The sequence below is a fragment of the Glycine max genome, chromosome 18 (genome assembly GCF_000004515.6).
Source record: "Glycine max cultivar Williams 82 chromosome 18, Glycine_max_v4.0, whole genome shotgun sequence".
In the NCBI taxonomy this organism is placed as follows: Eukaryota; Viridiplantae; Streptophyta; class Magnoliopsida; order Fabales; family Fabaceae; genus Glycine; species Glycine max.
This window is the reverse complement of record NC_038254.2, coordinates 31,106,798-31,118,212: the sequence shown is the minus strand read 5'-3', so window position 1 is coordinate 31,118,212 and position 11,415 is coordinate 31,106,798. Positions and strand designations below refer to the sequence as shown.

Genomic DNA, 11,415 nt, shown 5'->3' with positions numbered 1-11,415 from the left:
GTTTGAGTGTTGTTTTTGCCATAGAAACGGGAGTTAAAGTATATTTGTTCTTAAAATAAAGAGATAGTAACAAAAATAATATTAACTTGTGTACTGAAATAGCATCTGCCTATTACACGCTTTAAAAATTACATGCTGTAAATAAACTTTTTCTTTTTTTCACAGTTTCACACGTGGAGAATGATTAGAACTTTCGCATTAAGTCAAAAGAGATTTTTTGTTAAATCTTATTAAATAAATATAATATGACAAATAAGCGGACATGATTAAATAAGGTAAACTGACCATTGGAAAAAATATATATAAAAAGATTAATCACACATATTTAATTGATAACTTCACATCTTGAAAAGCAAAATTAAAAAAAAAAATCTACACAAAAATTTATAACTGTTATAAACAACTTGTATTTGTACTTTATGAATAATTTAGAGACAGTGTATTAAGAAATCGCTTTAAAATGACAATTTTCTCTAGGCAACCGAGATGAGTTCTTCTTAAAGCTTAGTCTTAAAGGATTCTTTTTCGATAACAAAGGTCAGATCAACTGTTATTTAACAAACAATTAAAATTAATATACGAAAAAAAAGGGCCCAAAATTTACCAATCCTTTATTAAAAAAGAAAGAATCGTGTCAGCAAAAGCAGTAAAAGTGGCATATATTGGGAAATAATTTTGAAAGTGGTATAAGATGAGAAAATGCTTTTATAAAAGTATTAGTATATATATATGGCTATGAAAAAAGTCCCGATGCTTTAGCAATGTGATGATTATAAAGTCAAACAGGAGCAATTTCCCCTCCTCACATCACATGTCCCTCCATCCTCAACAACACAATAAACCTCTCCACATGCTATTAAGAATTCCCCATTAACCCTGACCCTAGCTATTCTGGTCCCTATAAGTTTTGCCCCACCACACTTTAACCTAGACTGATTCCTATAAATTCATCAGAATGTGGCAACAACTTAGTTCAAGGCCATGAAACAAAAGCTGGTTTTGGAAGCAAGCCAAGAAGGCAGAGAAAAACCATGCTCTATTAGTTAGAGAAAGTGGGTCTGCGAATCTCACTGTTGTTTGTTTTTCAAGAAAACGGTGTGTATAAAAATCGGTAGGGATCAGAAAAGTGTAGTAGCTATGGTTAGCATGGAGAGAAAAACAAAGAATGAAAATGGGTCTATTGGGTTTGGATCCATTTTCATGCATGCCGATGGCAAAGATTTGCTTCTCATGGTTTTAGGTACCATTGGGGCTGTTGGGGAAGGCTTGGCCACCCCTCTAGTGTTGTATATCAGTAGCCGCATGATGAATAACATTGGGAGTTCCTCTAACATGGATGGAAACACTTTCATCCATAACATCAATAAGGTTCAATTCTATATCTCTCTAACTCTCTTTATACACAAACAAGAAATTATTATATGATCCCACACCGTCATATAATCTCAATTAATCTACATATGACACCTAATGTCGTATGAAAATTAATTGAAACCATAGATACTCGGTGATACGAAGCTATCTAATAATTTCTCTACTCACTTGGAAAGAGCATAACATGAAAGCTAGAGAAGCTTACTGATGACTTGTTTTGGCTTTATTGGTTATGCAGAATGCAGTGGCTTGGTTATATTTGGCTGGTGCCTCTTTTGCGGTTTGCTTCCTCGGTGAGTTTCGGTTATGCAATGGTTTTGATTTTTTCCTTTTCTCTTTCAATTCACTCCACGCAAATTAAAGTAATGATATTGTTGTAACCTCTTTTTATTTCTTTAATTATTAATATTACAATTATTATATTTTCGTTATTTTCAGAGGGTTATTGTTGGACAAGAACAAGCGAAAGACAAGCAGCGAAAATGAGATGCAGTTATCTGAAAGCAGTGCTCAGACAAGATGTGGCATACTTCGATTTGCAAGTCACAAGCACGTCCGATATCATCACTAGCGTCTCCGGCGACAGCATCGTAATTCAAGATGTTCTTAGTGAAAAGGTAGTTGTTATGCCATCAGTTAACTGAAAAAAATTGTGCTAGCTCGTAATTTAGCTTCTAATGAAATTACATGAATTTGAAACCCAGGTTCCGAATTTCTTGATGAACATTTCATTGTTCGTTGGGAGCTACATAGCGGCTTTTGCAATGTTGTGGAGGTTGGCCATTGTGGGGTTTCCTTTCGTGGTTCTTCTTGTGATCCCGGGTTTAATATACGGCAAGACTTTGATTGGCTTGTCTAGTAAAATCAGAGAAGAGTATAACCAAGCTGGGACAGTGGCGGAACAAACAATTTCGTCCATCAGAACCGTTTTTTCATTTGTGGGGGAAAGCAAGACCATGAACGCTTTCTCCAACGCGCTTCAAGGGACGGTTAAGTTGGGCCTGAAACAAGGCTTGACTAAGGGATTAGCCATTGGAAGCAACGGCGTCGTTTTCGGCATTTGGTCCTTCATGTGCTACTACGGTAGCAGACTCGTCATTTATCATGACGCCAAAGGAGGGACAGTTTTTGCAGTCGGAGCAGCAATCGCCGTTGGTGGATTGTAAGTAGTCATTATTATCTCATTCTTTCCATTTACAGTTTTCTTTATATATTTATTAATGAAAAATATCTATTAAAATTTAATTAAAAAATCTAACTATAGTGAAACTTCTTTTTTTAATAACATATTTTTTATTTACAGAATTCAAATTCAAAACTTTTTTTTAGAGAATGGAACTCAATTTTTTACTCAAATCACCAATTTTTTTTTTTATCATTTAATCAATTTTACTAATTAATCTATTTGTATAACTTAAAAAACAAACTCAACTCAAATCCACTTCTCATTTGGTAAAATTTTATGTCAACTTAATTAGCATGCTAATCAAGTCTTTGATTGGGAAATAGGGCATTAGGGGCGGGTTTATCCAACATGAAGTACTTCTCGGAGGCGGTGGCGGTAGCAGAGCGTATAAAGGAAGTGATCAAGAGGGTTCCCAAGATAGATTCTGACAACAAGGATGGGCAAACCCTGGAAAAATTTTACGGGGAAGTGGAATTTGATCGAGTCGAATTCGCATACCCGTCGAGACCCGAAAGTGCGATTTTGAAAGGGCTGAGCCTGAAGGTTCCAGCAGGGAAGAGAGTGGCGTTGGTGGGGGAGAGTGGCTCAGGGAAATCAACAGTGATAGCTTTATTACAGAGGTTTTATGACCCTGTTGGGGGAGAGGTGCTTCTGGACGGGATGGGCATCCAGAAGCTGCAGGTGAAGTGGGTGAGGTCGCAGATGGGGTTGGTGAGCCAGGAGCCTGCTCTGTTTGCGACCAGCATTAAAGAGAACATACTTTTCGGCAAAGAGGATGCCACGGAGGACCAGGTGGTTGAGGCTGCAAAAGCTGCTCATGCTCATAATTTCATTTCGCTTCTGCCTCACGGTTACCATACACAGGTCACACAGCACAACTCTTCATATCTAATCTTCTGCTACTGCTACTGCTACTGCTACGTTACTCTACTGGTATTTATTTGCTTTTTCCAAGCTAGACGCGTATCAATTGATTCTTACGTCAACAATAAATGTCAATTATATAATACCATAGGTACAACAATCAATGATTTTGTCATTAGCCATTTAGTAGTTCATTTGGAGTTTTTCTAGACTCAAATTCAACCCCCTCTTCAACTTCGATTATATTTTTATATTATTTAGTAAATTTATTAGAAAACAATAAAATTTTATAGGTTTCACTTGTTTATTAATTTTGATTGTATACGGATACTCTAACATTACAAACACTTTTTATTATATTTGTAATTATTTTCTTTCCTTCTCAGTCTTCTAACATGATAATATTTATGCCTCATTTTCTCTTGTGGCATCTAATTACAATCTATCATAAATTTATTAATTTTTATAATAATTATTTTAAAAGTCATTTGAATATAAATATTAATACAAAATTATATTAGCAGGATCATAAAGATAAAATTATAATTTTAGTTAAAAAATAACAGTATAAAATTATAAACAATTTCGTCTAAATTTGTAGAAACTAGAAAACTTAGATGCTCATATCCACATTTTGTAATTGTTTACATGCCTAATAATATGAAACATAATGAACAATTTTTTATTTTTATTGTTTTGAAAAGAATAAGGTTTGATAACAGAACATAAATAATTCAAAATCACGTGAAGTAATAAATGATTTTGGTTTCCCTCACAGGTGGGAGAGAGGGGAATTCAGATGTCAGGGGGACAAAAACAGAGAATAGCAATTGCGAGGGCAATAATTAAGAAACCGCGAATTCTTCTTCTGGACGAAGCAACAAGCGCACTGGACTCAGAGTCAGAGCGACTCGTCCAAGAAGCGTTGGACAATGCAGCCGCGGGTTGCACCGCCATCATCATCGCGCACCGCTTATCCACAATCCAAAACGCAGACCTCATCGCCGTCGTCGGAGGCGGAAAAATCATAGAGATGGGCTCGCACGACGAGCTCATCCAAAACGACACCGGCGCATACGCCTCCACGTTTCGCCTCCAGCAACAAATGGACAAAGAGAAAGTAGAGGAAAGCACGGAAAAAACCGTTACTCCACGGATTATTTTATCAACTACAGACACCGAAAACGTGGGACCTAATTTAATAGGTCCCACGATATTCAGTAATCATGATGATGATGTGGGGGAAGGGAAGAAGGTGGCAGCACCATCAGTCAGGAGACTGATGGCGCTGAGCGTTCCCGAGTGGAAGCATGCCGTTTTGGGGTGTCTGAATGCGATGGTTTTCGGTGCCGTTCAGCCGGTATACGCATTCACGATGGGGTCCACGATACTTTTGTATTTTCACGCGGATCATGAGGAGATAGCGACGAGGACGAGGATCTACTCGTTCGCCTTTCTGGGTCTCTTCGTGGTGTCATTGCTTGCGAATATTGGGCAGCATTATTGCTTCGGCTACATGGGGGAATACTTGACCAAACGGGTCAGAGAGACCGTGCTTGCCAAAATCCTCACTTTCGAAGTTGGGTGGTTTGATTTGGACCAAAACTCTAGTGCCTCCATCTGTTCCAGACTTGCCAAAGATGCTAATGTGGTATGTTTCCATTTCCGAATTTTCTTAAAGCATTTTAAAATGTTTTTTTTTTCATGACTCTTTTTTCCATGTATAATTATATTAATCATTTGAGGTGGGAAAGGAAACATGATAAGAAAAGATGGAAAACTATGTGTATTCTAATAGATATGATTAGAAAAGGGGGAAAAAAGACTGAGTGTAAAAAACCAAGATTAGAAAATTAATTTAAATTTGTCAGTATTATAAAAGATTTTTATATTGTTATTTAATAATAATAGATGTATGGAAAGTCATACTTAACCTGGTTGCAAATTTGTTGATTATTGTGTAAAAAGATTTTGTACTAATATTGTATAAAAAGTAAACTCTCATAAAAAAAAGTTATATGAATATTTTCCTACACCCTCTTTCTAGATTAGGAAAGTGAAAGAAATTCACAATTTAAGGTGTTGTTTTTCTTATTTTACTGTGAAAGGGATAGTGTGAGGATCTAACGTAAGGAAAAAGGTGTCATGGTATATAAAAATTTAAGGTGTGCTTTTTCTTATTTTATGGTGAAAGGGATAGTGGGAGGAGTAACATAAGGAAAAAGGCGTGTGATGGTACCGTTACTAGTTAAGGTTCTATTATTTTGTACGTTAAATTCTTAGTTATAAGGCTATAATGCATGGTATCTACATGCAACGGCCATGGTTATCGGTGAGAATTTTCTGTGTGGCTGTTCCGAAAAGGTAAATCTTGTGGATTTAAGTTAGCGAAACGCTATTCGTATATCTTCAGTTGTGGTTACATCTTTCCGTACGCTTTTTCTTTTGAGAAAAAGAGAGGAGGAGGCTCCACCTCACTTTCCATTTTCATATTTTCGTTTCTTTTCTTTATTTTTTAAAGAAAAAGATGCTTATAAAACCATAAATATATACTTGAAGTATATGTTTTATTCATTGTGTAACATTTCTTTCGCAGTTGAATTAGTTCAAGTATGCACTCATTCATTGAATACGTAAAGTTTAGAATATAATACAGAGATTTTCTCAATAAGTTATGGGCATGTGAATTAGGTGTACAAGAGAGAGAAATAAAAAGAAAATAAAACGTTTAATTTTTTAAAAAAAATAGTAAGAGAAAAAAGTATTAGCAAATATAAATAGGATGTAAGAAAAAGACAGTGGAAAAAAAATAGAGTGGTTTCAAATTAATATTTTCCGCCTCATGATGAAGGATGTGGGCCGAGATGAGTGAGAAGAAAGGAAAAAATATAAGAGTAAAATAAAAAGAAAGATAATATAAAATTAAAATTAGTGTGAATTGAATGTAAGGGAAAAGAAATGTGAGGAAATCAAAATAGTAAAATTTAAGAATATAATATTTATTTCAAACCACTCAAAAAGAATATTTAACTTAAGAACAAATACTAAATATTCCAATTTACTTAATGAAATAAATTAAATTTATCTACTAATCATTAACAGATCATATAATTGTTATCATAATATTCTAAAGAAAGCAACCTAAACTTTTACATAATAAAAAAAACATCATTTCGTTATCATGACATTCTAAAGAAAGCATAATTCTCATTTGGTTGTATTTTTTTTCTTACAATCTAAATTTTTAATTAAAACGGGACTTTAAAAATATATATAGGATAATTAAAATTATAAATACTTTTTATTTTGCAATAGTAACGACTTTGAATTACCCCTTAACAATTCGTACTTTCAATACAACTTCGCAATTATCATAGACTGCTTATTTTAACATATTTTTTAGCTAATAGTACTGAAAATGTAAATTGAGGAGCAGTTAGTATTAGTATATTACAGCACAAATATTAAATAACTAAAACATTTCAATTGAAGATATTACTCGTTCTTGTAAACTTTTATTTGTACCATGCTATTGGAAATCTCGTTGTACCCAAAAAAACTAGCCGCAAATTAAAATTTAAAATATCAAAATATCAAAACTTAATTGATTTTGTACCCCAAAACAAAAAAACTTACTGATTTACACGTGAAAACGTGGCATTGTTGCTCCCGTCATAACTGGAGAAAGTCATGTACTTTATTTCGGTACGCCAGATAACTTCCTCGTCGTTGCCGTCTAAACCGGCTTTAATGCACGCATGCTTGTTTGTTACATATCAGCGTCTTCTTTAGCTTTGTGAGTGCGTGATTGTAATTCGATTTGTGACAATTGTTTCGTTTGTTGATGTTTCATTTTTTTTATTTTTTATTTTTTTTGCCTTTTGTTGTGTCTATAGGTAAGGTCTCTAGTGGGAGATAGAATGGCATTGCTGGTACAAACATTTTCAGCGGTAATAACAGCCTACACGATGGGTCTTGTCATTTCTTGGAGGCTTTCCATCGTCATGATAGCTGTGCAACCTATCATCATAGCATGCTTTTACACAAGGCGTGTGCTTCTCAAGAGCATGTCCAACAAATCCGTGAAGGCCCAACAACAAAGCAGCAACATAGCTTCTGAAGCAGTTTCGAATCTTAGAACTGTCACAGCTTTTTCTTCTCAAGACAGGATTCTCAAAATGCTTGAAGAGGCCCAACAAGGCCCAAGTCAAGAGAACATAAGACAATCTTGTTTTGCTGGCATTGGGCTTGGATGCTCCCAGGGCCTTGCATCTTGCATTTGGGCCTTGAATTTTTGGTATGGTGGCAAGCTTATCTCATGTGGGTACATCTCAATAAAGACATTCTTGGAGAGCTTCATGGTTTTGGTGAGCACGGGAAGGATCATTGCAGATGCGGGAAGCATGACCACGGATCTCGCTAGAGGTGCTGATGTAGTTGGTGATATTTTTGGGATCATTGATCGTCGTACGAAGATTGAGCCGGATGATCCAAATGGGTACATGCTAGAGAGGTTAATTGGTCAAATAGAGCTTCATGACGTGCATTTTGCGTACCCTGCTAGGCCTAATGTTGCTATCTTTGAAAATTTCTCGATGAAAATTGAGGCAGGGAAATCAACAGCATTGGTGGGGCAAAGTGGGTCCGGGAAATCGACCATCATAGGGCTAATAGAGAGGTTTTATGATCCACTTAAAGGGATGGTGACAATAGATGGCATGAACATAAAATTGTATAACCTAAAGTCACTAAGGAAGCACATAGCACTAGTGAGCCAAGAGCCAACGTTGTTTGGTGGGACCATAAGGGAGAACATTGCATATGGAAGGTGTGAAAGGGTTGATGAGAGTGAGATCATAGAGGCAGCACAAGCGGCGAACGCGCACGATTTCATAGCTAGCTTGAAGGAAGGGTACGAGACATGGTGTGGGGAAAAAGGGGTGCAACTTTCAGGGGGTCAAAAGCAGAGGATAGCAATAGCAAGGGCAATACTGAAAAACCCTAAGGTGTTGTTGTTGGATGAGGCCACAAGCGCATTAGATGGTCAATCAGAGAAGGTGGTGCAAGATACGTTGATGAGGTTGATGATAGGGAGGACCAGCGTGGTAGTGGCACATAGGTTGAGCACCATACACAATTGTGATGTTATTGGTGTGTTGGAAAAGGGGAAGGTGGTGGAGATTGGAACCCATTCGTCCTTGTTGGCCAAAGGACCATGTGGAGCTTATTACTCCTTGGTGAGTCTTCAGACGAGACATGCAGCCACACCAAATAACACTAATTGTACTAAAGCTAGTAGTATCCACTCTATCAATTGACCTACCAAAGTACCATGTTGTCTTTGTCTACTTGGGATGGCTAGCTACTAGGCATCCTTTTTGAGGGTGATAAAAGATAATAGCTAGTGATAAAGATGAGATGGGCTTGTGATAGGTGAAGGCAACTTAAAGAAGTGGACCAGAAGGAGAAGGAACTTTCAAAGTGTGTCACCTTTCTTATTTTGCACTTTCATATGTATTCTCCCATCAACATCGATCCATGTTTAAATATTATGTATATATATGTCTCTATATATGATATCAAGTGGAATATGTGTGCCTTGTGGCAAATTATGTGAAGATTTCTTTCTACTTCTAAAATGATTATTAAACTAGTTATTATAAAACTAAAGCAATATACTAGTTCCTTTGCAAATTAGAGCCCATATTTTTAAAATTATACAATAATAGAACTCGTTTAGGGTGATTTTTAGTCGTAAGGTTTAAAAATTTTAATTACAAATTTTTAATTTTTAAAATTTAGTTTTAGTTTTTCCTTTAATTTTTAGTTTAAAAATAAACTCATTTTAAAAGTTTTCTATCCTATTAAATTAAGTATAAGAATGTGTTTAAGTGATGACGAGAAAAATGACAAACAACAATAGTGACGATACCAGTAATAATAATGTCAATGAGTGTCAATGATGATGCCAATGTGTAGTCGTGGTGATGGTGTCGATAGTTGTGGTTCTAGTGATGATGGTGTCAGTGTAGCACTGATGGTGGTTGTGGTTTTGGTGGTAGTGGTGACTGCGGTGGCAACGCAAAAGGCCATTGTCAATTGTTGGGAGAGTGTTGTTTTCTAAAACTAAAAATTAAATTAACAAATTTTATTTATTTATTTTGAAAATGAATGGAAAAATATTTTAAAATTTAGTTAAAAATCATTTCAACTCAATTTTTGTCAAACACATTTTATTTTGAAAATTACATTTTAAAACAAAAAAAAAACCTATAAACCACCCCCAAATGAGCCCTTGGTTTATTAAGGTTTTATAAGAAAAAAATTTATAGGTATGCTCGTAGTGTAGTGTGAAAACACTACTAAAAAATTTAGAACAATATTCTTTCAATGAAGGTGTATTTCAAAATTTTTGAAATATAGAATCCAATACAAATTTCTTAAGTTCATAAAATTCTTCTTTTTTTTGTCAAAAAAAAGTTCATAAAATTCGTAAAACTTTAGCAAGATTATTAAACCCACTCCACCCAGTAAAAAAAATCTACCCTAAAACTTTATTAATTATAACAATGTTATTGTGAAATGGACATTTAAAATCATAAGCTTTCCATTTAGAAATTTCAAAATGTATAAACTTAATTGAAAATCCTTGAATAGTATATGATTGGGATATTATTTTCATCATATATATTAACTTTATTTATATATTAAACTTGAATTCTAGCTCATGAGAGTTATTTATTCTTCCTCTTTATAATGTGTCAGGTCATGAAAATTCTCAAATAGTATATGATTGTTATATCGGATAGGTATTTGGTGGGTCGATGACCTCCTAGCCAATCTCATTGAATACCTATTCGTCACAAGAGAACCTCAATTGTACCCCTCACGGATAGGCAATTAAACCCATGACAAAGCAAAACAATTTGATTAAGGAAAAGGAGGGGGGGTGGTTAGGTCGCTTAACCCCCATTTAAGAAAAAATTACCTAGATGGCAATTCTTGCATGAAGGCCCATGCTCCAAGGCCTACAAGGGTTTGTATAAATAGGGGAGAACCCCCAGGTAAAGACCATTGTTCATTCTTAGCATTGCATATATTCTTTTCTAACCTTACTTACTGCTCACAACTGAACACTGACTTGAGCATCAGAGTGCCTTTTGCAGGTATCCCTTTTGTCACTACCCCATTCGGAACATTCAAAAGAAAAGGACAATCAAAAAGACCCCTCAATAGAAGAGATACAGTTTGGTCATTATTTTATAGGAACGTTTTGGCTCCCACCATGGGGCCAAGTAAGATAGTCCCCGACCCCAAGAATTATGGCATTCACACATATGAGAACCAACACAATAGCAATGGATCAACTAAGAAGACACCAACATGAACAACTCCATGTTTAGGATTAAGCCGAACACTAACTTGAGCATCAAAGTGCCTTTTGCGGGTATCCCTTTTCTCGCTACCCCATTCAGAACATTTAGAAGAAAAGGATAATAAAAAAGACCCCTCAATATAAGAGATACAGTTTGGTCATTATTTGATAGGAGCGTTTTGGCTCCCACCATGGGGCCAAGTAAGATAGTCCCCAACCCCAAGAATTATGGCATTCACACATATGAAAACCAACACAATAGCAATGGATCAACTAAGAAGACACCAACATGAACAAGTCCATGTTGAGGATTAAGTCGAACACTAACTTGAGCATCAGAGTGCCTTTTGCTGGTATCCCTTTTCTCGCTACCCCATTCAGAACATTTAGAAGAAAAGGACAATAAAAAAGACCCCTTAATAGAAGAGATATAGTTTGGTCATTATTTGATAGGGACGTTTTGGCTCCCACCATGGGGCCAAGTAAGATAATGTACAACAAGGCCAAAAAATTGAGAACCCGAATAGGGAGAAGGCCAAAAAATTGAGAACTCAAGTTGCTACATATGTTGTAATAGCCGGTGACCTATACTAATGAGGATTCTCTTCACCCCTAC

The 11,415-nt window shown here is 35.6% G+C and overlaps 1 protein-coding gene across 1 annotated transcript; it reads left to right on the top strand.

Moving 5' to 3' along the window:
- Positions 1 to 818: 818 nt before the first annotated feature.
- Positions 819 to 9,024, top strand: LOC100791575 (ABC transporter B family member 15). Its single transcript, XM_003551226.5, has 7 exons — positions 819 to 1,368; positions 1,613 to 1,667; positions 1,813 to 1,991; positions 2,079 to 2,536; positions 2,884 to 3,424; positions 4,203 to 5,075; positions 7,321 to 9,024. Exons 1-7 carry the CDS (start codon positions 1,138 to 1,140, stop codon positions 8,740 to 8,742), a joined length of 3,759 nt encoding a protein of 1,252 aa, XP_003551274.1. The 5' UTR covers positions 819 to 1,137; the 3' UTR covers positions 8,743 to 9,024.
- Positions 9,025 to 11,415: the final 2,391 nt, after the last annotated feature.